Here is a 27657-nt window from a genome sequence, read left to right as displayed (position 1 = left end):
AGTGTGGCATTCTCTCCGCCCCAATCCCCCATTTCTTTAGCCCTCTCCTCAAACGGCTGTCCAATCACTCTGAGGAGATTTCAAGAGCAGGGGTCCACTGTCCTTGCTGACAACATCTCCTCTGACGTCAATGGCATTCTTCTTGTGTTCAGTGCGACACCAGAGGCCGGCCCCTCAGAAGCTGCTGTGACTGAGAGCAGGACAGGGCTGCAGTCAAACTCTGGAGTGGATTCCACAAGAGAGGAACGCCAGAGACTGAGCAAACACTCTCTGCCTCTGGATGCCAGACAAAGCTACAGTTTTAAAATAAAGCATTTCAGAGATCAAGAAATATCCGGGTCATTTTTCAATATTTTAGTGTTTTGAAAACAATCAAAATGGTTTGAATTTGATGAGAATCCTAACTTAAGATGTCTATGTATCCATTTACACTTTTATTCAGCAAAGATGCATTAAATTGATCAAAAGTGACAGGAAGTCTTTTATAATGAGACAAAAGATTTCTATTTAAAATACATTTCCATTTAAATCTACTTCTGTTCTTTCAAATTATGCTGAAAAAATGCATAACGACTTCCACAAAAAATGATTACAATTATTTATCATTACAATTAATTATTATTAAAACTGTTTTCAGCTAATCAGCATATTAGAATGATTTCTGAAGGATCATGTGACACTGAAGACTGGAGTAATGATTCTGAAAATTCAGCTTTGCATCACAGGAATAAATTACATTTTAAAATATATTTTAAAAATATATAAAATATATTTATCACAATGACATTTTTAAATAATAGGCTGTAGTATTTTAATAGTATTAGAAGTATTATGTAGTATTTTAATTTTAATTTAAATATTGTTTAAATTGAAGGCACAAATAAATAAATAAATAAATAAAATGCTTAAACTATTTGCTTTTGAAGTGAAATATGACTTGGACATTTTGGACTTTTTTTTCTCTTTCTGAATATATGATACAAAAAACACCTGGCAAACCCACATTTACTATATCCAGAATGCCCAAACCTGACGGTACACCTACTTTGCTGCTAAATTATGCTAAATTCAGATGAATAAAAACCACTTCTCAGTGGTGGCCTTTCTCTAGTAAAGACTGACCCATATAGTTCATCAAACTTCACTCAAGCAGGTCAGAGCCGTGTGACAGACTTCAGATAAATCACTCCGAGCCACCACCTGGCCCCGCTAGATGCCAAACGGTTTCACAAGACCTCTCCAGTAATATTGAGAAAGCAGCCGTGGGAAACAGAATGGAAGACATCCACTAAGCTAAAGGAAAAACAAACATCCTTGGGAAACAGAAGCCTCAGCCTGACGCAAACACCTTCAGAAAAGCAGGCCGAGATCACCTAGATGCCACGTTCGAAGAGGCGCCCGTGTGAAAAACCAGGTCATTCTCATGAGACTCCTTCTTTTTGAGATGCTTATGCCAGCCGCCATCAGGTTGCCAGGCAACCGCTGTCGAATCATTTGTAAGCAAGGGGCGGGACCTCTATGTTTTAAGCAGCTGCTATATATAGAAGGAGCCGATAATGGACCGAATCAGTCCATATCGGCAGGTGCCACTGAGGGAAGTGCAACTTTGATTTAGGGCTTTGTTTTTTTTTCATATGGCCTGAATGCACAGTTAGCACGTGCACTAAAGTGGGGAAGTGTTGGTGTGAGTTTCCATATCAGACATTTTCGTGAAGGATAAGTGATGGGAGCATCTTGACTGATGGACTCATCTTGAAAGTCCCAGCAAGACGCCAACACGTGCTTTCCCAAACTGGAAGCACGTCTCTGGTCGAGCATGAAAGCGAGATGCCGTGTGTTTGCGAGTATCATGTCAGATTGGTGGGCTGCCAGCTGCGCCACATCTATTAATAACAGCTTTGCACAATTCGAATGGAGTGAGAGATTCACGAATGTCAAAGTGGGTTATGCTTACTTCTTTTGGAAGATGTGATCCTCATGCATCTATATACAATATATGGACATAAGCATGCATATGCCCAAAGACCAGACCTGTTATAAGCATCTAATGTGAAAATGATTGGTATTTAATGTGGTGTTGATCTGCTTCTTAGATGTTTCTCTTAAGAAAAACACCTCTAGAGTTTCAGATCTCAAACTGTGCTCTGATTTGTCAAAGCCAGATATTTCATTATATAAAATGCTCAATATTATTATTACACATCAGTTTAGACCAATATCAATTCAGTTTAGAGGTTTAAAATTTAAATAATATCAAAACCAATGGTAAACCATACAAATCATGTATTTTCAAAACTATTGGTCTTTAATATGTCCACAAACTTTTTGGCCACGCAGTGCATCTCTTTTCTACAATAATGCAGAAAAGTGTATTAAGTTAAATGATATCACTGCAAAATTGAGCAGCCTTGGTGAAAAAAAAAGAGGTTACTGCATGAATGTAAGGTGTTTTGTTGCTCCCTAGAGGTTTACAGCTGCTATGACAGGTTTGATCAAGAGAACCAAATCCAACACAACCAACAGCAAAGAACAAACACTGAGATCTCCATAACATCTTGATTAAATAGCAAGCAAAATAAAACTTTTAACTAAGCCTTCTGCTTCTCAGATGTTCTCATCCTAGTAATTGCATATGCGTTTCTGAAGACATCTCAAACTGTATTTAGATACCAAAGTCTGCAATCAAAAATGCTAAATGTTAACATTTTACATAGAATGAGTGAAAAATAACATGTAAAGCAAGAGAGAACAGTACAACAGAATGAAATACACAGTTTAAAGTTTTGAAATCAAGTTTCTGAAAAGGTATAAGAATCTCACCTGTGAAGGAGGCCTTTGAGAGAGGAGGCTGATTACACATGGGGGATCGCCTGTGAAAATTCCGCATAACAAAAGCAGAAAGCATTATAGATAACACAATACATCTGACTTTTGAGTTTCCTCTTCTGCTCTTTTTGCACGCCAATGGCGTCCATGGCGATTGCAAAGCTGAATTTTTGACGTAACTGCACTCACTTGTTGGATGTTCGATCTTGCTGGAGGTTGGTTAACGCTGCAAAGTTATTCCGTACCGTCCTCAAACTAGCCAGCACCTTCAAGAATAAAACACAAGAGGTCACTGATGATGAGTCTCTGTAGTTTAGTTTTATCCATCACGTTTAACCTTCAACAAAATATTCAAGTTACGACAAAATGAGTATTTGTGAAACTTCATTTCTATTCTCAAGCTTAAATCACACGTGCAGTTGAAATATCATTTTAAAAACTACTACTAAAAGATTGTTTGTATTATTTAATATGGTGACATACATTTCATGTCTTTTTGTGCATTATTCACATATGCATGTTATTCCAAAACCCCAAAATTTTTGAACTTCATAATCATTTATCAAAAAGAAATGAATAAAACGACTGATTTTGTGACATCACCAGTCACTTTTCACTATCCACTCAGTTCCTGATGAATAAAATTCCTTCCCTACAATGTTTCTCACCGAATATTCTGTGTGGTACGTAATATTATGGAAGCAAAATGGATTGCAAAAGAGTTTCATGTTGACTTTAACAGTGCAGAAGGGCCTGGATGAGATGTATCCCAGAATTCACCCTGAACTGCTTCCTGTGTCACTGACCTGTGCAAACGGCGTGACGATGAGGTCATCTCCATGACTGCAAGAGAACGGAGAGTCAGAAAATCAGCAGTGTGACATACACACCTCAGGTACACAGCCAAAGAAAATGATGACTCTCTTAACGCGTGATACGCATGTTTATAATGTTGCATGCATTTGTCATAACAAACGAACCATATCATTAATAAAAGTGCAGATTTTTCCCAAAAGCTCAGATTGCATGATATTCTTGCGTTTGGTCCTTCAGGAGGAGTGAGATATGGTTTGTCTGTGTGACAAGAGACAACCAGGCAGGGACACGCTTGCATTAATGCTTTCAATGCTAGTGAATGTTCACTACAGTGTGTGGACCAGCTCCATTCATTCAGATCTCACCGTCACACTTCATGTCAACACATTCGGTTTGCATCATACATGCTGCTCATGTCTAATTGTGTCAAATGCAACAAAATAGTTTTTAAAATACAGGAGACTTTCATTATGCAACAATAGCACTGAGAAAGATGCACAAAGAAGTAAAGAACAAAAAGACAAAAATGAGTTTTAAACAACATAAACGACCAAACATCAACATTTCCATCAAGCACTAGGAGATTCAGATGTTCACTTTAGCAAGTGAGCTGATTGTCAAGCTGATTTTTGGGCATCAAAAGCCCAGTCTGGGTCATGTTGTGTCTACAATGCCCGAAAAATTTTGCTGACTGGGTACTTAAATAATTGGAGTGTTCACTAGGTAGGCAGCAGACTGATCCCATCTCACTGTTGTTTATTATCCTGACTGTCCTGATTTGATGGGAAAATGTGAAATTTTCAATTTTATTCAGGATCCTGGTAAATTCCTCCTCAAACTGTCAGATCTGTGACACAGCGGGACGTGCACCTGCTTGCAACACATTAGAGCTGTGATGCTCCTGAGGATACAGTCACTTTCCTGTGTCTATCCATTTTCCTATCCGTTAAAGGCTGTATATTAAAGTATATTACATTTTTAATAACATGTCAGTTAAAAGTTTTTTTTTTCTCTCAAATTTTCCTTACTTTTCATGTAAACTTTACTTGAAATAAAAAAGGAATACAAAAATACAACAATTCTTATTTTCATTTAACTTACTGTACTAAAATCTAAAATGTATGGTGGCACACTGCTGCCACGTATATATTCATTTTTATATTTTAATAATGAAATATGTCTTTCAACAATATATTTTCTTGTAATAATGACGTGTCATTAGAACTATGCTTTTTCTCGTAATCACGAGATACTATGCCATACAGTACAAACTATGTTATATGTGATATTTAATGTTTAATACAACATAATTTGTATGTGATGTGACAACATAGGCCAATAGGCCTTTATCACACTAACACATTTGAAAAGTGCAAAAAATATAAATAAAATAAAGCTGTAAATAAATTCATAAAAAATCTATACTGTAGACATTAAAAACAATAAATAATAATAATAAAAACACACAAAAATTTAAAATGAAAACAGAAAATATAAAAACTAATTCAAAAATATGAATTAAAACTATAATAGTATCTCAGTGATATTAAAATAACACTAATCATTAGTAGCATATGCTATACCTGCCAATGAGAATAAAGACATTTTCCACAAATTTACAGATGTAAAGGTAAAGAAAAAATAAAACAGAAAACATCATTTTATAGCAACTACACTTTTAAAACAAAGCACAATTTCTTACCAATAAACTCTTTAATGTTGAGTATAACTACAAAAACTAAAAAAAAAAAAATTTTTTTTTATTAATTTCCAATTCACAGATACTTTCAAGTTTTCCATGACCATAGGCACAGGAATTTGAGTAGTAAATCTGTGTCAGTGTGAATGCCCCTTTAATGGGATGACCTGACCTGTCACCGTTCTGCCTTCACATTATTCAGGCTCAGAAATGCAGTTAGTGAGTGGCTAGTGGCGAGAGCGACAGCAGGACAGCAGCGCATGTGAGTGCAGTTAGTCGCTGCGGCGGGGAGGCAGTAAGCATACAGTCGTAAGTGAGCAGCATGTTGGGAGGAGTTCAAGGTCACGTTTGGATTTCTGAGCAAAGAACGAGACCTCCAGAACAGCCCTAAACACCACGTACCCTCTCGGCCTGTCATCCGGCTGGCTGAAGAAGCGTCCGATTTCACGTGTGGCACGACTCAGTTTCAGCACGTGGGTGTCGCTGACACTCCTGCGGTTTAGCATGATGCCGTGTGTCTATACGTCCATTTGTGTGCATGTATGCATGACGACGTCCCTCAGTGCTACATGTCCACACGCCATCCAGGAGGAAAAGGTCACCGGCAGGCGTGTGTAGAGTATCACGCGCTCCCGTCCAACTGCTGTAGTATGCACGCGCGCTAAACATAGCACAAGGCCACGGCTTCGACAAGTGCAACAACCTGCTGCCATTTCACAACCCACAACCCGCTCATTTAAAGACTTTTCAGTGCAGCTTTAACTGGAGTGGGAATGTGAACGCTATCCTGCACGCTACTCTGTCCAGATCATGCGTGTGAACTCCACATCTGTGTGTGTTTCTGATGGTGACAGCGTTTCAGGGAGAAGAGAACTAACTATGGTTTATCAGCGCTCTGTTCAGTACCTTTCAGAAGAGCTAAATGGAGAGGCAGCAGGCAGCTTATCAAAGCGTAACTTCAACGGAAAACACAGATGGCCCCGGCTCGTCTTAAAGTGAGCTCTTTGAAAATATCAGGGGAAAAAAGACACTCAGCAATTGTTTGAATTGTTAAAATAAATAACATGCATACAAATTTATGGAATTATGAAAATCTTTACTAAAATTAAAATAAAAAAAAATTTTAAAATAAAAACTAACATGTTAATTCTAACATTAATTAAAACTAGTATAATAATATTAGTGATAGTATAATTATTGTATAATCATAATTAGTAATAGTATTTTAATGGTACCAAAATAAGGTACGAAAAGGAAAAGAAATAATAAATAAAAAAAAAAAACGTTTTATAGTAATTGCACTTTTTTAAATGCTGAGCATAACTACAAACATTTTAGTGACTAAAGAAATGGCCATGATTTTATAAGATTGTATTACTTTCCATGACTTTCCAGACCTGATTCCCATGTAATTACAAGTTTTCATGACCATAGGAACCATAAACTAAATAAATACACCATAAATAAATAAATAACAAAGAAAGATAAAACCTTTAAAAATGCATATATGTTTTAGGTGACAGTATACTAACATACTCTTTTGAGTAGACTATGAATGTGGCAGTAATAAAGCTCAAGGGGGCAATCATTTTCTTCACATTTTCAATTTTTTTTTTTTAAGTTTACTTGAAATGTGCCACTACATCAGATGTGTTATTATTCAGTTAAACAGCTCAACTAGCTTTAGTTATTAAGTTTTCAACCAGTTTTCTTATTAAGAACAATTGCAAACAGTAGAGAAAACTGACCACAGATAGTTCATGTTAATGCTCACTTCAGCGCCCCTTGTGGCAGAACAGAGAATGCAAAGCATATTTGAGTTGCTTTATGAGTTGTTTTCTGACATTCTAGAAAGAAATGACACGTGAAATCAAGCTTGCATACCCAGAAAACATGTAGACGAGTATATTTCAGGCCTCAAACTGAAAATTAATTATTCTTTTGAAAAAACCCAAATGTGAAAAGTGAGATTTGTGTGGTGTCTTGGAACCTGTTAATTGAAATCTGAACAAAGTGATTGGCAAAAAATGAGTCAGACTTCCCAGCAGTACATTACGTGCAATACTGCCAATGAACTACTAAAACTCCAAGAGCAGTTGTGACGGTAGAGGGTAATATCAGAAACCGACATGATATTTCCTTCCATTCCGGGTTGAGAATGGATTCTCTGGCGAAATGAAATGAAAACGTGACCCAGCCATCCCTCGGGACTCTTTATAATGCATGAGCCGGTGCAGGGTTACATAGAGAAACGCTTTGAGCTTGCAAAGATCAGGCCAGAGAGAGGAAGTGCACTGATCTGACAATTTCCTGTGATATCATCCATCACCGTTCCATTTGCTTTAGCCATACCAAGATCGTTCTGTTGCTCATGTGCTTGTTTATCATGCAACTGAAGTGATATAATTCAATAATTACACCTCTGTTCTGTTCTATTCTATTGTTCTGTTCCAAAATCTACTTGAGGGAGCAATTTAAGGTGTCAAGTGTTCTTCAAATGCAAAGGTTATCCCAAAAGATAAGTAGCATGCAAAAACTAGTAAGCTGTTTATTTTTCAGTTAGGATGCTATCTTAGAAGGAAACTGTAGGCAGTAGGGAGCTCACTAGATTGTGGTGCAACTAAAGACCTGTGTTGTATTTCCCAAAAGCTGATCATTTTGGAGTATTGTTGGCTCCCCCTATTGTTCGAATGTGACGAATGCTGCCCGAAATCTAATTCAGCAATTTCAACATTTGAGTTCACAAAGCATCCATCTCTCTTAAATGTCTAGCATTTTATTACTTATTAGATCAATCCACTAAGGAACATTAAATTATGTGACACAATAGAGCGAATGCATTCACGCTGACTAGAGGATATAATAATAATAATAATAATAATAATAATAGTCACATGTGCACCTCTGAACAACCATTATCAGTATCACATGCAATGCAGGATCATGGCAAAGATGGAGATTGACAAACACGCACTCACACACACGTCCAAGCCACAAGCGGCATGTCATCTGAACTCTATCTTCTCCATGCGATTTCTCTCATGACGTTCTCCTACGCTCTTAAGACACACAGACGTTTTAATGCCCAGAATCGTCACCCAATCAAATCAACCTGAAAATTACGTTTTTGTTGCCCCATCGCAGGTTGATTTGGTCGTCATTCTGCGCATTAAATGGTGAGGGTTCTCAATGCATGTGAGACCGTGATGCTCGCATCTACAGGTGAAGCAAGGTGATGCAGATTAGACAAGCAAGAGCATTCCTTGAGGAAGAGCAAGGCCAGGAGCTTCCGTTAGGATAGGCGAGCCAGAACCAGAACTTACTTTCCACTAATTACCGGCTCAGATCTCCGAGAGACCAGGCCTGGTCTCGGCAGGTGGTTATTCCTATCGATAAGGACACAGATTTGTCAGACAAACACACACACACACACACACACACACACACACACACACACACACACACACACACAGAGTGCATCACACACGTTTGTTCCTCTGCCTTTGTGGTTTGAGAAGTAGCTGTTATGAACGACTGTGTCTCTAAAGAGGTCAGCGAACCGCTAAAGAGTCATTTGAGTCTCTCTCAGATTCTTCAGTGACTTACTTTTGCTTTTTTCATGTCGTATTAAAGGAATAGTTCACTCAAAGATCATCTACTCACCTTCATGTCAATCCAGACTTGTTTATGAATGTGTACTGTGGCTATCAAGCTCTCCAAAGAAGAAAAGAAACACTTTAAAATTGTGGCTATATATGTTTTCTGAAGCCATATACATTAGTTTTGAGCAAGAAACAGATGGGAATCTTAGCGTTTGCTATAAATCTTTACCGTAGCTCCAAAATCATGTGCATGTCTAATTTCCAGCATCTTAAATTCCAGGCTGTTCCTCACACACAGCTATCATTTGACTTTAGTTGTACTGACCACATTTAAGGTGCTTTTATGGTGTGTTTTGTCTTTTTTTTGTAGCTTGGCAGCCCTCGGAAATTATATACTTTTACTAAGAAGAAAGTCATGCATTTGGAATGATATGAGGGTGAGTTTTCACCTGAAATACTCCTTTAATGCCATATTTACACTACCGTTCAATAGTTTGGGGTCAGTAATATTTTAATTTTTTTTAAAGAAGTCTTTTATGCTCACCAAAGCTACAAATATTTAACCATAAATACAGCAAAAACAGTAATATTTTAAAATATTTTTACAATTTAAAATAACAGTTTTCTATTTGAATATAATTCAAAATGTAATTTATTCCTGTGACGTAAAGCTGAATTTTCACTTGATCCTTCAGAAATCATTCTAATATGCTGATTTGTTAATTAAAAAACATTTTGTATTATTGTCAATGTTGAAAACAGTTAATACCTAACATTTTTTTGTGGAAACCAAGATACCATGATATTTTATTTCTAATTAATTTAAGGAAATTTCAAAAGAACAGCATTTATTTGAAATTAATTAGAATTTTTGTAACATTATAAATGTCTTTACTGTCACTTTTGATCAATAAGTTATCATTAGTGAATAAAAGTATTAATTTCTTTAAAAAAAATGTACCTATGTAATAAAGGTACAGTATGTAAAGACTCTTACTTTCTTCAATGTGTCTGAGAAAGAAAACGATGTAGACAGAGAGAGAGATTGACGTTAGAGTCATGTGACCTGGGGGCAAACAACATACAGTACCACTGATGACCACACACGTGTACATGTACTACATATAAAGACACAAATACACACACACACTCTCAAACAACAGGGAACCATCAATGTCATCAATGGATGAGACAGCTGAACATCTGTGTGGGCTGACTGGTCCTTTTCGTACTGTAGTTCTATCTGTTTTAAGAAATTCTATCAATTCAGATCATAGAAAGTATTCTTGAACTCTTTTTGGTTAGTAGAAAAGAAAACTAAGATTTTATATATATATATATATATATATATAATATATATATATATATATATATATATATTTAGGGCTGTCAAATGATTAATCACGATTAATCACATCCAAAATAAAAAGTTTTGTTTACATAATATATGTATGTGTACAGGGTATATTTTATTATGTATATATAAATACACACACATAAATTATATATTTAGAAAATATTTACATGTATATACTATATATAAATATCAAGTCAAGTCAAGTCAAGTCAAGTCAAGTCATTTAATATATAAACATAACATATTCTTCTTAAATTATATACATGCATGTGTGTGTATTTATATATACATAATAAATATACACAGTATACACACATATATTATGTAAACAAAACTTTTATTTTGGATGTGATTAATCGTGATTAATCATTTGACAGCCCTAAATATATATATATACATATATGTGTGTGTGTGTGTGTCACATATTCATGGACAAATGAAATTACGCTGAATCACAATACAAGCATGACATCTCATTTTTAGTATGCTTTTGCCCAAGGAAAAAAAGTAAGGACCAAAAAAATCTAAATAAAATTTGGCTGAGCCAAAATAAAGTAAAGGGTTATGGGAGAATGGCACATGGCTTTAAACGGTTCCAGTACTCACATGTCACTGGCGATGGAGGAGTTTCGCGACATCGACTTCGGCGACAGGTCATAGTCGCTGTCGGAGCGGTAGAGGAAGGATTCCCTCCGCTGGCTGTGCACAAAGTTGGCCTGAAGGATCAGGCCTGAACCCGGACTCGTCATGGGATCCAGGGGACTCCGTCCTGACGACGTGCCATTGTCCACGTCAAAGCTACAGAGAAAGAGAGAAAAAGGCGTTATGAAACAAACAAACAAAAAAACAACAACAGTCAAAACAGTAATTTAGGCAAAAAAAATACAGTTCTCTTTCACAAAAAAGGGTTTGACGCTTACTGTACATTTTCCCAAAAAGCATATGTGCACCCAAGTTGGTTGCAAGAGAGGTGCAATAAAAAACGTGTCATATTATGTGTTACAAAAGTTATTTAATTTATTAGAGTACAAAAAGCACACTTTAAAAGTTTTGAAATATTTCTGCTTCAAATTGTACTCAATTATATACTGTGTGTGTGTATGTGTGTGTGTGCATGCAATAATATCCACCAACATTAATATAAAACAATGTGGGACTTTTAGAACTTTTAGCAGAACTTGTTTATAATTAAAACAATTAAAACAAACAGAACTCTTATTTTGAAATGTCTATGCTTTATTATTACATTCACAAAGATGAGGGGAGACAAAAGATGCACTGTTACAACCATCTGCAACATATTACAATAAAAACACCATATAGTAAACAGTCATAATTTATCAACAGTACATCATAAGCAATCGTTTGGCATAAATGCGCAATATTCATTGATTGCGAACTGTTCTGAAACCGTGAATCTGTTGAATGCGCAACAGCAGCGCATTTCTACTTTGAACATGCTGCGCTGATATTTATTTAATGAAATCATTGCGATTTGACGTTTAAAAATCACATTAGGGTGTAGAGAGAATCCTGCTTTTTCCATCCGCGAATGTAAGATTTCTTAAAACGATTAAGATGTTTTTTTATACCATTTATGATATATAAATCTTAAATTCCATAAAACTGCTTTTTAAGCCTTTTAATCGCACATATGCTCCTAAATACATTTTACAGTTCGCACACATCACAAATGCGAGTGGAATCCTGTAAACGGCCTGCAGGAGGTGCCACTCATCACCTTACAGCCCTGATTAGAAATGAAGGTGGACCAGAGAGAGCATGTTGGTGAACACATGGGGACAGCCTTACCTAAAGCTGCTTATCATAATGACCTACGCTAGCAGTGACGGAAACGCAGGGGTTTCCCTCCCAGTGACGTCTAGCACACAGGTGGACACAGGCTTTAGCTGCTCAATCCCTTCCTTTGTGTTAAGAGAGGCTATTTGCCGGCTAATCGCTGGGGTGAGGTACTCGCCACGTCACTGGCGGTGATTCATCAGGTGACCGAGTTGCTCCGCGAGCGTCCCCATTTGAAACCACAACAAATCCCCAGTGACTCACTCTACACATCTCTCTGGCCGTTTTAAAGATAAGCAGCAGTTTCCTAGAAAGCCTGAATAGGTGAAGCAGCAGCAACACGTGGATCTGGAACACTGCGTGAGGACGAGACGCTCTCAAATTACAGGAAGTCAAACAAAATAGCAGGTCTGTTTGTATCACAGAGACAGACGTGTATTCGTGCACATACACCACAGATTTCAAATCCCAAGAAGCGCTAGGCCTTTCCAGCGGAAAACAACGAGCAGAGGAAGAGATACAGTGATAAATGACTATCTGTAATCGTAGGGAACAAGCTTAAATTCCTCTCCTAAAAAGGATGAGAGCTGTCAACTCAGTGAAGATCTAAACGCACCTACAGTGTTGCTCGCCAACACAATCCAGATTGCTACACGTTTAGCAAAACACAACTGCAGACTGTCACATCATCTTGTCTGAGAAGCAATGACAGCTCCAGATTCCATTAACAGGTTTACTGAAGCATATATGTATGATGTGTTATATACAGCGAGAGTCGTCCTCACTAAAGAGCGATTTATTTGATCTCAGCTCAGTGTGGCGTGACTTGCTTTGAGGTCTGTGAGCAAGAAGCTTCTTTTCCTTCCTGTTTAACACTTTAGCCACTTTTGCATCGCTGTTCTCAAGACTTGAGAGCTTGTGCAAAATTCACAAGCCTGACCCAATTACTAAATACAACAAAATCTATCTATAATCATATTCATCCATCCATGCATCCATATAACTATGTATCTATCTATCTATAGCATCATATCAATCCATCCATTGCACTGTATCCATCAATCCATTCAACCATCCATCGCATTGTATCATCCATCCATCACATCGTATTCATCCATCCATCTGTCTATTGCATCATATCCATCCATTCATCATTCCATCCATAGCATCGTATCCATCCATCCATCCATCCATCCATCCATTCATCCAACCAACCAACTAAACAATCCATCATACTAATCATGACATCATTAATTCATGTATCCCTCTGTCTATATATTGCATTGTATCCATCCATCCATCCATCCATCCATCCATCCATCTATCTATCTATCTATCTATCTATCTATCTATCTATCTATCTATCTATCCATCTATCTATCTATCTATCTATCACATCGTATCCATCAATACCTTCGTTCATCTATCCATCCAAACTTTCTTCAAAAAGCCTTTTTTTAGGTTTTAAAAAGTCAAGATTCAATATTTGTCTTGACAAACTAATGGTTTTCTTGTTGAAAACTACAGTTGTATGAATTATGTTGAATTCTGCTTCCTGAAATGAATGTTGCAATCCTGCAGCCGGATTCAAATCTGATGCAAATTCAATTGTATTTAAAAGGCATTCTCCACTGAGTTCTGAATGTTGCACAAGCCTGACTCGAGAGGCATGAGTCAGTGAGGTCATTTAACATCCATGAGTGTAAACGCTTGGACTGACTGACCTTGAAGAGCTGGTGATAGAAGAGAGATGCAGAAATCAATGACCCCTTGTTCTGCAGCCAGATTCTGAAGTCCTGAATGTCCTTGCTATAAAATTACACATTAAACACTTTCCCCTTACATCACGCTACAGTATGTAAGATCCTAGTGACTTCTGTCGGCTGACCTTCTCTTTGCTGTGCTGCCAAACATTTGTTAATACCAAACATTTGCTCATTTAATAAGACAAAAATAAGAGATCAGGGACTCTCAAATGCACCAGCATGGTGAACATCACTAAGCAAAGCCCTTGATATCTAGTGATGCACAGCAAATGAGACATTGGGGAGACTGGAAAACCACTTGCTTTTAGGTTCTCTGTGGGACGCTTCTCCCGCAGCGGGACGTGTCCTGTCCTTTTGTGGGATTTGGTCTGTTTTGACCTCAGATTCATGACGAAAGCCAAAGTATTACATCAGTTCCATTAGCACGCTATCATCCTAATGCACTTCTGCATAAGTGCGAGACCCCACGGGTGCCTTAAGATACCTGAGCCTTAGCCGATACTGTCGGAGTAGTGTATTGTGATACGTCCTCCAGAGGAGAGCTGGAGGGACAGAACGGATATACCGTATTACTTCACTGTCTACTCTAACAACCAACCCGCAACTCTGTGAGGATACAACCAAACCAGTCTGAAGGCTATTAACTTGGATGGTCACCATGGGAATGTGCACTAAATGTCAACGCTCACTGTGATGTCAAACTATTGTGTGGATCAGGAAAGGATATTAAATGAACATTTGCTTAGGCACATTAATCACAAACATGCATGGACTGGTACATTTACTTGAAGCATCATTCTCAACACATTTAGTTTAAGTAATTTGATGTTTTTCCAAGTGATACTGAATGTTCAGCAGGAAATAACTTGATTTTATCCTTTAGATCTGATTAGAATGTAAAGAGTACAAGCTGTGATATTACTGGCTAATGTTATTTTTCCCAACCTCAGGCACTTGGATACATCAGTGGGAAAGTTGTTTTAATCAAAGATTCTGGAATTTTTTTTTTTAGGGTAACGTGATCTAATGAATTTATTTAGAAAGTAATCTTTAAATTGCAAAGGCATGTAAAAGCAAATGTCCTTTTATGGAAATGTTTATGAACGAAAGACAGCTGAATCACTCAGCAACTTTCTTTAAAGTATTGTGCAACCAAAACAAAAATCCTGTTATAATTTACTCATGCTTATGTCATTCCACGCCTGTATGACATTTTTATTTTTTTTATTGGGACACAAAAGAAGATATTTTGTAGAATACTGACAAAAGCACATAAAATGACTAAATGTTAAACTAAAATTAAACATTAATAAAACTGTAATACTATATAAGCAATAAAATAACTCGGAATGCAATTGTATTCTTTCCTTTCTCAAAAATGCAGTTTTGACCCAGTGCAACTTATAGTCAGGTGCTTATTTTCTGAAAAATGCGGAAAAAAATTATTAAAATTTTCCATTTTGTGCTGAACTAATAAAGAAAGAATAACCCTTCAAGACGCATCTCACACACACAGCAGCAGCACACACTCTTGAGAGCTCCTTCATCCAGCAGGCTGACCTGACACATCCGATCTGCTTCACCAGACGTCATGCCGAAGGCTTAACGTCACACGTGGCCCACATCAAAGATTGCGCAGTATTACAGAGCAGCTGCACCTCTTCCCTTTTAAGGCACAGCGGGTCGGCTAAGTTTGGGGTGCGCTGGCAGGTATCTGTCCACCGGGGCCCCGTCTCTGAGAGGCTGACGCACAACAGGGGCCTGGGGTTCCTAGAGGGCCCTCTCTAATTGGCCTGACCGTCAACTGCAGGCACGTAGACGACAATGAGTTTATTTATAAAAAGTGCAGAAGACGCACAGGAAGAGAGAAAGAGAGATGCCCTTGGCCTATTTTGGCAGAGGTCGTCCCCGGATAAATTGCAGGCAGGAGACGGGTCCACAGAGACAAACGCAGGCGCACAAGGGGGACAGAAGTCGTTTTGGTGACGTGCCATGAGGCGACAGGATGCACTTGCATCTTTGTGAGCGTGTGCAATGCAGCCTACCACACGTTTCCAGGTCAGAGGGGAGAGGAGAAAGAGATGTGCACTGGAGCATGCTGGGGCATCTGTTCTTTAATATGGTCCTGCAACAACACGGCTCATACTAAAGAAGTCACTAAACACAACGTGAATCACTGTGCTTTTTTTAGAGCAGCTGAAAGTATGCAGCATTAATGCAGGATAATAACTGTTGAGATGTTTATTTTGGTGGTGGAATGCGTGAGCTATTGTGGTCTCTTGTGTTGTGAACGGTCTCTAATGGCACATTTGAAATTTGACTCGAGCTCTCGACTGACGGGATTATGAAAGGCCAAAAGACCAGTGGTCAAGGCTGAGAAAAGAGCCATTTCTTTCTATGGACAAAGATATTTTTACACCGCACTAATGCCACAGTTATGTCAGCCAACAAGAAACACAATAGACTCGCTCACATACACAATAATTAGCAGTGGTCATCTAAAATTACAGAAACCCATTTCAAAACTGACTCTATTTACTTTCTTGTTTCTGGTATTATTGGGAACGATTCATTAGTGCAAGTTATTCCAAATAAAAACTAAACCTTTGACTTGCTCGGGCTAAACAACTTTCCTTTTTCGTCTGACGTCACCAATACTTTGTTTTTCAACCTCAACTTCAACCAACTGACTCTTCTGGTATGTAACACCCACTTTTTACAATCCAGTCAATTCCAGTTAGAAAAAATGGGTCCCGTTCTACGTTATTTCTTGTTAAATATCCTGTTTTACTCAGAAAGATTTCAAGTTGACTAAACATTTAACTATTTTAAAGAAACATAGTAGTGATGTAGCTGCAATATATATATATATATATATATATATATATATATATATATATATATATTAGGGGTGTCGCGATATACTGGTTTTGACGATAACCGTGATGTTCAAAGAAACAATTATCGATATCGTGTTAATTTGGTGTGTGACGATATACCGCAATATTTAAAATGAACAATTCTCTTATGATAACACCACATGAGCTCGCAGTTACTCAAAGGAGATCCGTGTTCGTCAAAGTTATCATTATTTTACTAGTCATAGAATGAGAAACGTTATATAATCTGTTAACAGCGTTTTTCTGTGTTCATATATTTAAGTAAAGGGTGATTATTTTAATAAGTACCGCATTTTCTTTACTCATTTTATTTTGTATTTGCAATCAATACGGCCTGTGCGTAGTAACACTTTATTTCTTTGTACAGATCTATTAACAGTTACACAATTAAAACTGATCTTGAAAAACTGAGCGACCACATTGCTACATTAAACTGTAAAATATTAAGTTGGTTGCAGTGCCATGCACGTATTGCCTCATCTGCGGTTAACGTTAGTTAATTACATTAGTTAACATATATAAATAACATAAATAATAATGAACAATATTTCCACAGCATTTATTAATCTTAGTTCATGTTAATTTCAGCATTTACTTATGCATTATTAAAATCACAAGTTGTGTTTGTAAACATTAATGCACTCTGAACTAACATGAACAATGAACGACTATTTTTATTAACTAATAAAGATTAATAAATTGTGTAATAAATGTATTGTGCATTGTTCATTCATGTTAGTTAATACATTAATGTTAAAAAATTACACCCTACATTAAACAGTAACCATAAATACTTATTCATCATACTGTTGAACTTGACAGTATTTTCTCTCTTGTTATTTCATAGGAGCTTCAAAGAAGACGGAGTCTTGTGCCCTGCATTTATCAGTATCCTTATGTTCGTTGGGTGAAAAAAAAAACTCAATAAACAAAGTAAGAAATAATTTGACTGATATCTTTTCCCCCCAAGGTTTCTTTAGATATAGAATTCTTAAGGCCACAATAACCGTGATATGAAAAATCTAATATCGTGACAGCCCTAATGCAGTATACTGTATATATGTCTATATCTATCTATCTATCTATCTGTATATATATAAATATATATATACACACATATAGAGAGATACATATACATATAGAAATACTGATAGATAGGTAGATATATAGAGAGAAGAGAGATGCATATATATAAAAATACTGATAGATAGATAGACAGTTAGATAGATAGATAGATAGATAGATAGATAGATAGATAGATAGATAGATAAAAACAATTATATATAAAATATATACTAAATTGTATATAAGTATATATATAACTTAAAATCAAATATTATTTAAAAAATATAATTATTATTATATAGTGCAGAAAGATTTGTGAACTATATAATAATAATAATAATAATACAATAACATGGTTTTGTTTGATTTAACTTGAAAATAGTTTCTAGACTAAAGCTAAAACATAAAAATTATATATAAATATTAAATCTTCAGAAATAAGAAAATCTTTGGCAGATATCAAACTATAAGTTTATACTTTTCACATTAAACTGTAAGCAGGTTTCGAACGTATGATGCATGCCATGCCTGAAAGCGAGAATGAGTAAAACTTTACCAGATTCCCTCTGTGTTCCTGAGAGAGCTGGTGGAACGTGAGCGCGGTTTCATAACGATACTCATGGCCAAACGTGTGCTGTCGTCCCTCGGTTTTCTCTAGACCTGGTCAAAGTCCGCCCTGCTCCGTGATGAACATGCTCTCTGAGATAATCCAGCTCTGTGCTCAAACTATGCGGCTGCAGTGAGAGTCTCTGTGTCTCTCTGTGTCTGCAGGGTAAGTAAGCCAATATCACGTTTCTAGTCCTTCTCTCCTCCTCTACTTTCTTTTCCCTGGGTGGCAGTGGCCTAGCAGTGGGAGTGTGTGTTTATGTGTGTGTGTGTGTGTGTGTGCGTGATGGGGTGGGGGGATGGGGGGATAAACCCTCAGGGTCCTGCATGTGTGTTTGTGCCGTATCTCAGTGAGGGAACCAGAGTGGACGGCTTCAGGGAGTGGAGGGGGTGGAATGCAGCTGGTGACGGTGTCAGAGCCCACTTTAGGACACACACACGCTAACCATGACAAGACAAGAACAACATGACCCATGGGAAAGAAAAACCCCAACGAGATCTCTTTAGCATCTCAGTTCATTCTCCAAGACGGCAAACTGAGACTTTTAATTAAGCCTCCTGCTTCTCAGATGTTTCAAATTGTGCTCAAATGTACAAAAACAGTGTTGTTATTGTTTACTAAAACTTTTAAAAATACTTTTTGGCAGTTGAAATGAATTAGAAATAAAATAAAATATAAATTAGATGAAAAAATATGTGAAATGTTGTGACTAAAATTCATACTAAAATGACTAAAATTAAGTTAAATATATATATATATATATATATATATATATATATATATATATATATATTATAAAATATATAAATAAATAAAATGACAAAAGCACATAAAATGACTAAATATTAAACTAAAATACTGAAAATATAAAAAGTTAATTCAAAATATTAATAAATTCTAGTGGTCGACCGATATTGGTTTTTTGATAACTTGGAAAGCAGGGCGGCCGATATAAAGCCGATATAAATATTTAAGAAATTTGAAATCATTTGAAAATGGATTAAAAATAAATGTGTAAAATAAACATACTTATACTTTATGACAAAGTATTTTTCACAAATAAATAAATATTTAATAAAAATATAATTAAAAAGGAAGTAAACTGTAACCAACTAGGCACTTGGTATTCTGGGAAGTTTGTGTGCATTGGGGATCATATTTTTTCAAATAAAACCAAGGTAACACTAATTTTACATACAGCACAGAGAAAATAACATGAATATGGAAGTGGGCAAATGGATAAAGCGCAGCATAATTTGAAATCACGAGTTTAAAGTTTGTCGATCGCGCGTCTCCAGTGAAGCTGAACTCTAACCTATAGATCTCACTATGAACTCAAACATTTCTCATCAAGCTCTTCCCATACTAAACGATCTAAGCTCTGCTCTGATTTCTCGAATTGTAGGAGAAACATCTGAGTCTCTGAAGAAAATTCCCATGATGCAGGGGTGTTCTGGGTGGTTGCTAAGGTGTTTTATGTGGTTGGCCCATGTGAGAGGAGAGAAGACAGTATAAGAAAAGAACGTGTGAGAGAGAACGAGCCTATCCATGGGAAAGTGACAGAGTGTGAATGACAGTCTTGACAGGAGTCAGGAGATACAGAGGTGTTTCTGAAAGCTTCAATGGACTCCACAGAGCTGTTGTGTTTCAGCCACACTCTAATTCTTTTCTTAATATATGTTCCAATTCTTAATATGCATTATAATTGTAACCAATAGTCAAATTCAGCTGCTAAGGAATACATTCATATTTGGTTTGTAACACCCACATTACACAATCCAGCTACATCATTTCTCTTTTTTTGCAGCCTTTACTTTTAAGAACGTGTTTGTGTGTGTGTGTGTGTGTGTGTTCTGCGTGAAGTGCTTTACTGCACCCTTCAACTTCCTCAACGCTGAACTCGAGATGCACTTCCTGGCACTCTTAGATATGGGAATGCAATTGAATTTCCTTACATGCGAGTGTGTGTGAGTGATATTGCTCAGCAGACCGTATTTGATCTAATAAAAAGACTTACTGATCCATGAAGTAGCATGCAACTTCAGAGGATTTAGGCTGCGACATCCACCTCTCAACTCTTCAACCCTAAACACACATTCACACGAAGCCCTCCTGACTTTAAACATGCGGCCCAACATCCATCCGTCATTACAGGCAACTTGGATTCCCAGCAGACAGGCGCTCTAATTAAAGTAATTAGCAGAGCAGATATGTGACGACGTTCATAACCGGCCTGGGGATGACAGAATACACAACTTTTTTTTCTGTTCACTGGAGAAAGCAATGTTATGGATTTTGGACTTGTATTTTGGCCACAAGCAACAGTTTGAAGTTAAAAACATCTTAATAATGATTTTTTTCTTACAAACTTTACGCTTCATTTCGCTTTCACCAAATACCCAGAAATTTTCAATGAATGATTCCTGCCATCTTCATTGTAGAAACCACATAATAAGTGAAAGGGGAAAACTCAATATAGATATATATATATTAGACAGCCAGTCAAATTAAATGTAAATTCAGTATATGATAATGTTTATAATTTGGTTAATGATAACCAAAATCTTGATTGAATCTCTCCATTCACTGCATCCTGATCATTCTTGGCAATGCTGTATAACATCAGTGCAACTAGAACAATATTACATTTCCTGGAATCCAGCAGTTGTGTTACGGAGCACATGTACAAAAACCCTGTTTAGCTGTTTTTAGAATAACCAAACTCATTGTGCTCTAATGGCAGATGGAAAATTGTGCACATAGTATTAGCAGAATCTCATGACTTTCTGACACGTCAGTTGAGCAGTAAATGGCATGTGGGTTGTCTTGCGGCTTGAGCCTTTTTGATATGCATCATTGACAGACAGACCACGCAAAACATCAGTGCTACATTTTCACATAAAAATGGTCAATTCATGCTATAAGGTGGATGAAGTACATGCAAAATGATATTCATACATGCTGCAAATACAGTAAGGGCATTAGGCTTTTCTGATCATGCCGCAATCATTTTAAACCTATACATCTAACTCATTCCAAACAGAAGCACATACATGCTTTTACTCAGACTAACAAAGTAGTAGAAAGCATATATGCTAGAGAGTGCCAGCAGAACTGAACAAATGACGAGCTGCAGAAAAACGGAAGGAGGCCCTCTGGTGGAAAACAGAAATGACAAAACTGCACTGTTTCATTAGAGGTGGGAATCTTTTGAAAAAATACAAAATAGTAAAAATAAAAAAAGCACAGTCAAAACCATTAAACCACACACACTTTATCCCATAAAGTGACATATATCCCACTAGAATATTTATCTATGTAGCAAAAGCATGAGAAGTAACTGTTGTTAAATTGTGAGGCGTTTGTAAGTGCAAAGCAACACTGTTGCATCATTAACTTCTTTGGTGTAACACTTGAGGTTTTCTTGAAAAGGAAACTTAAAAAAAAATAAAAAATAATAATCCATCAGGGTTATTTATCAACGTACTGGGCCAAAACCAGTTTCCTCTTTCAAAACGAATATCGCACAATTTCCCACATCCTAAACTGATCTGCTGTGGTAGTGAATGCAAAAAAAAATTATGAAATAATAGCACAAAATGCACTGTATGACATTCAAATGACTCTCAAATGTCATTAATGCACACTATTGTTCAAAACGTTGCGGTCACAAAGATTTATTAGTTATTTATAGAAATAACACTTTTATTCAGCAATGATGCATTAAATTGATAAAAAATAACTTTATAATGTTACCAAAGGTTTTCAACGTTCATAATAATCAGAAATGTTTCTTGAGCAGCATATTAGAATGATTTCTGAAGGATCATGTGACACTGAAGACTGGAGTAATGATGCTGAAAATTCAGCTTTGAATAAAATACATCTTAAAATATATTCAAATAGAAATCAGTTCTTTTAAATTATATTTCACATTTTACTGTATTTTTGATCATATAAATTCAAATTAAATTATATTTTTAATTATTATAAATACAAAAGGTCAAACATGCTAATTAAGAACAACTCCTTTGCACATCATCTACTTTTTAAAATAAAATAGAAACAGGTTGGAGTCAGCACATTTATGTAACTCATATTCATGCTAACAATCTTTTACTTTATTTACATGTACATTGTAGTATATAACATTTCATTACTGAGATGAGGAAAATACTGTATGTCTAGCAGTCCAGTCCAATACTGTAGGCAATGTCCAGAATTTGAGAAAGATGCAAACTACAAACATCACAGCAAACCACCCCCAACGTCTGCCAGCTTACCACAGAAAAACACACTTGAGCAAACCAGAATCAGCTTATCACACTCTGTCAGGCAGCAGATCAAGACACCTCCAGTATGCAAGTCATGAGCCTTTCTGAGCGCGTACGCTACCTGTAGGACTTGAGCAGGCGCTTTCGTTTCATGCCTCTAGTTACGGCTTCGCTGGGGGCGATGAAGTCGCCCGTATAGTCCTTCTGCAAGTCCATGGGGTTGTGTCTGAGCTAGAGCCTCGTCTTGTGATGTCAAGTGTTTCCTGGACTGTCTGGGTTGTACAAACTCCTCCCCTTTCCCACTAAGTGACAGATGTCTGCATGTGGCCTCCAGCTCCGCCTCTCTGGGTAAGCTGATTAGCACTTAGGGACACCGAGTCCAAGCGAGGGCTACTCTTACCTCCAGCTTTCCCTCAAAGTACTGCGCTAGTTTCTAATGCACACACCAGAAACCCTGCATCTGTTGACTCACCACTTCTTTAAAGGGACAGTCCACCTAAAAATAACAATTCTGTTATCATATACTCATTCCGAACCGAAAGACCTTGGTTAATCTTTGAAACGCAAATTAAGGTATTTTTAATGCACTGAAAGTTCATTTCTCAAAAAGGGATTGCAAAATGAATCCAAACGAATTGAGTGGTTTAATTAAGTCTTATGAAGAAATACGATTGATTTATAGGATGAACAGATTTAATTTACGCTTTTATTCACATCTAAACAATGACTGACACACATACACGAGGGCGGTAACCTTGGGTCTTACAGCTGAAGGTAGGCTACATCTTGGTACATTATTTACCCCTAAATGGCACATACAGTATTAGTACTTTAATAGTGCATATTAGCACCTAAAGTGTAAATATTGGTACCTTTTGAAAGTATACCGACCTAGTGATAGCTTTGTACCTTTATTGGTTGCACTTTATTTTACTGTATGTGCACGTATTTACAGTGTACTTACCTAAGAAAGTACTGGGTAATATAAGGTGACTAAATGGGTTAAGGAAAGGTTCAGAGGTACTGTAGGTTCAGAATTAGTAGCTAACTATTACCCAGTTAGTGAATTACTATAATTAGTGCATAGGTATGTGCATGGAGGAACACAACTGTAAAATATAGTGCTATCCCTTTTTCGGACAGTGTATATGCTTTTTCTGAACATGAGGCTAAATTTTAACAAATAATAAATGCGTTTTAAAAATCTGTATTAAATAATATTAGGCAGGGTGAATGCTGGATGTACTTTATGCATACTATGCACTGCAAGCATTAGTATACTAGAAAAGCATAGTACACTGAAAAAAGGTACAAAACTGTCACTGGGCCATTACCCTTAGGAACAAAAGCTTAAAAGTACATCTTTGTATCTTATTTATGGCACATATTAGTACCTTATGAGCGCTTTAAAAGTACATATTAGTACCTTTTGACAGGATACTGCCATAAATTGAACCTTTTTTCCGAGAGTGTACATGTAGCACATATGGCAAAAATGTGCATGTGTGAAGTGCGACATCCAGTGAGGTTTGTTTAAGCGTGTAACGCACATATGAGCTTGGTGTGTTTAACAAATGTGATTTGCTCTATACATGTGTGTTTACATGTGAATAAAAGCCTAAATTAATTCTGCTCATCATATAAAGCAATCACAACTCTTCACAAGACCTTTTAAACTACTTGAATCATAAGGAGTCAGTTAATGCTGCCAATATGACCTTTTTAAATCTTCTAAGTTTTGGTAACCTATACCGAAACCTCTCAAGTTTCATGAAAAAAATCAAAGCCTTATGGGATTGGAAACAATGTAAGGGTGAGTAAAGAGTTTAAATTTTTGGCTGAACTACCCCTTTAAAGTGACCGCACCACATTTGCATGCCTACAAACCAAAAACCTCACAGTGTACAGCTCAAACATTGTCACAGGCGAGGCGGTGAAAGGTTTGTGGGCGATATCCTCTTTCCGATTCACCTTTACACAAGGTCTGGCCGCAGGCTGTTTGTAACTGAAGTTTCCTGTTCCCTCTGCAGTCGAGCGGTGGGTTTGTGCGCCTCATGTTCATTTAAGACCTTAAGAAGCGCGCTGCATGGGGGAGGAAGTGCATTGGTATAATTCTTCCTGATGGGCTTGTGTGGATCTGAAACTGAACTGTGCTGAGGCCAGAGAAGAACGAGCCAAAGCTCTTTGTGCTTATTCTCTCTAAACCCATCAAGTCATCAGCAGGTTCAGTGCCTGTGTTAACTGGCCATCATCTGCGCAAACTGAGTCACTCATTAAATCAGAAACGGGTGTTCAGATGACACTCTGTACCTCGAGGGAACACTTTCACCATCTCAGCCGGTCTGTGCTAAAACACGCTGATGGGGCAAATTCTCACACTCTTAAGCTGCTTTGCTCCTCACATAACAGAGCAATCAGATTACGGCTGACATTTACAAAGTTTAGTGCAAACAGTTGGCAGGCGTAAATTAAATTTCTCCAGGCTTCAGGTGAGCAAACATCTTTAGTGTGTTTCTTATTTGATTTTAGGGAGGAAACTGAATGGTTAACAAACATAATAATGACCTTATTATTCGTGATACCATGAAACAGCAAGTGACACTTCCCTGTGCACAGAGTTAAGCTACAGTAGGATGTTTCTATGTGGTTACTACTGTCACTAAAAAAAATAACAGAGCCCCTCTCCTCAATAAACCACACTAAGGTTTCATTTACAGTTTCGGACTGACCCCAGCTTAAAGAATTAGCAATAGTAATTGATAACACTTTCCAGTAAGGTGTAATTTGTTAACCCTAGTTAATGCATTAGGTATCATGAACTAAAAATAAAATAAAATATTCACCATTTACTCATCTAAATTACTGTTATTAAAAAATTTAAAAGTTATAAAAAAAAACCCTCATAAAAAAACATAAAATATTTACAAATATACATTAAATATAAAATACAGCTACACAAACACAAAATATTTAATTTCATTGCACAATTACAATAAGCAGAACTGAAATGAATTGAACTGAACAATGACCATAAGCTTAATTAAGCCATTTGAACTGAATTAACACTGCCTGATGACATTATCTGGCAGTTTTTAACTCATTTTTTACTCATGTTCATTAATTTATTTGAATTCATTTATTAATGTTAATTTATAAAAAAAAAATGATAATTAAAATGAAGTTTAACGTTATCATGAACTAACAATAAAAACATTTTTATAGCATCTATTCATCAGTATTGCTCTTAATTAAATCTTTATTAATAAAATATTATAGAAATAGTTACATTTACTTTTAAATAAAAAATATTAAATTCAATTGCACAACAGAAGGGGAATAAACTGGACTGAACTGAAATAAGTCATGTTAGTAGTCATTATGAATGCCAAAAAGGTGCTAGTAAATTAAAATGAAGTAAATTTAATAAATGCTAAGATTGATGTTCATTGTTATTTTGTGACACCAAATGCATTAAAAGTAACAAATTAAACCATACTTAGCGATTAACAACAGCACACCTCACTCCACTATGTGTCAAATCCACATCCTTGTTACTGGATGCACATACTGAACATCAAATATTTTAGTGCATTTTGATAAAACCAAATGCATGCAACTTATTTGTTTCATCAGTTTGCTTTACTCTGAGGTCCAGGCATCAGCACTGGGCACATCAGTTGACTAGCAAAAGTAAAAGTGACACTCGATGCTGGAAATACCACTAACAATAGCAGAATTCTATTTTTTTCTAGAGCAGCTGAGTGTCTCTCATCTGATACAGCTCTATTAGTCTCTTTAAGGCGAATGTGGTTAAGTGATGATATAAACACATTACCAGCCTGAGCTCTGCTTCTCCACAAGACTCACTTTAAGAATAAACAAATACATACACTAGAGCTAAAAACCTGTATGCGGCACCAACATAAACCAGTTAAAAACAGCAAAAAACAACATTACCATCTTCTCCGGGCTTTAATGTCAATGGGTTTGTTGGTGGCGAACGGCGAGCCACTGGTGGACATGCAGCGAAGTTTGGCAAGCAGCTCGAGGGACAGGAGGTCGGTGCGAGCGGGTAAACTCATCTTTGACATCAGCTCATCTCTTTCCCTGTCCTGGCTTTATGAACTAAGCACGGGGCAATGTGACACCTCCGCTGCAGAGACACTGCACATTCATAGTCATATTCAGAACCTCGCTCAACCTCTATCCAAACATCATCTGTGGGGAACAGAGACCTGCCAGTTTACCGCTGGAGCTGATGAAACTTATTTTGACTTGAAGTTTATTGACTGGATCTTGGAAACCCAATGCAAACCTGTCTGTTTGGTGTACTGCTGCACAGTGACACACCGATACATGGAGCAGGACGATGAACAGGATCATATCTGGTCATTTTGGGATTATTTATATAGATTGGCCAAAGAAAGGCTGGGGAATCTGCATACAAGATTTTTGTGATTATTTTTTATGATTATTTTACTTTATTTTATGTAAAGCACTTTGAATTACCATTGTATACGAAATGTGCTGTATAAATAAACTTGCCTTGCCTTACAAGAAAAAAAAAAGGCATCTGAAAGTCCATAGACAGGCAAACTGTCTACATCAGCTAATTTTAGCTGCTAATTAAAGCACAAAAGTATGGAAAACTTAATAAATAAATAAAGGCATTCATTCTGATTATATTTTATGCAAATATTTTGCATAATAATACTATATATATATATATATATATATATATATATATACATATACACACACACACACATTTAATTTAATTTAATTGCCCTTACTAATCAACCAGTTTGTTATAGACAACCATTTAGCTGACCAGTGTACAATGTACATATTCTGTTCTGATTAAATTTACTATTCTAGATATATTTTAAGCAAATATTTAGCAAAACAGTACATATTACAAATAAAATAAATAAAATAATAAATT

General features: G+C 36.6%; 1 protein-coding gene across 12 annotated transcripts in view; it reads right to left on the bottom strand.

Annotated features, from left to right (window-relative positions):
- The window catches only part of LOC109086782 (cAMP-specific 3',5'-cyclic phosphodiesterase 4D-like), a 193668-nt gene that overhangs the window by 18713 nt on the left and 147298 nt on the right, over positions 1-27657 (bottom strand). For 4 of the 12 annotated variants that reach the window (XM_042733243.1, XM_042733248.1, XM_042733244.1 and 1 more), the window contains 5 exons: positions 10907-11098; positions 8665-8727; positions 3633-3669; positions 3016-3092; positions 2821-2870 (listed from right to left, as the gene is read on the bottom strand). In XM_042733243.1, coding sequence (XP_042589177.1) covers positions 2821-2870; positions 3016-3092; positions 3633-3669; positions 8665-8727; positions 10907-11098 — 419 coding nt within the window. Of the gene's footprint in view, positions 1-2820; positions 2871-3015; positions 3093-3632; positions 3670-8664; positions 8728-10906; positions 11099-18387; positions 18929-22598; positions 23928-27657 lie in introns of those variants that run through there. The other 8 variants (XM_042733245.1, XM_042733252.1, XM_042733246.1 and 5 more) reach the window with 6 other exon arrangements.

Source organism: Cyprinus carpio, chromosome B10, assembly GCF_018340385.1.
Source record: "Cyprinus carpio isolate SPL01 chromosome B10, ASM1834038v1, whole genome shotgun sequence".
Taxonomy (NCBI): domain Eukaryota; kingdom Metazoa; phylum Chordata; class Actinopteri; order Cypriniformes; family Cyprinidae; genus Cyprinus; species Cyprinus carpio.
Note: the sequence above shows the minus strand (reverse complement) of the source record. Positions and strands in the feature narration are given on the sequence as shown.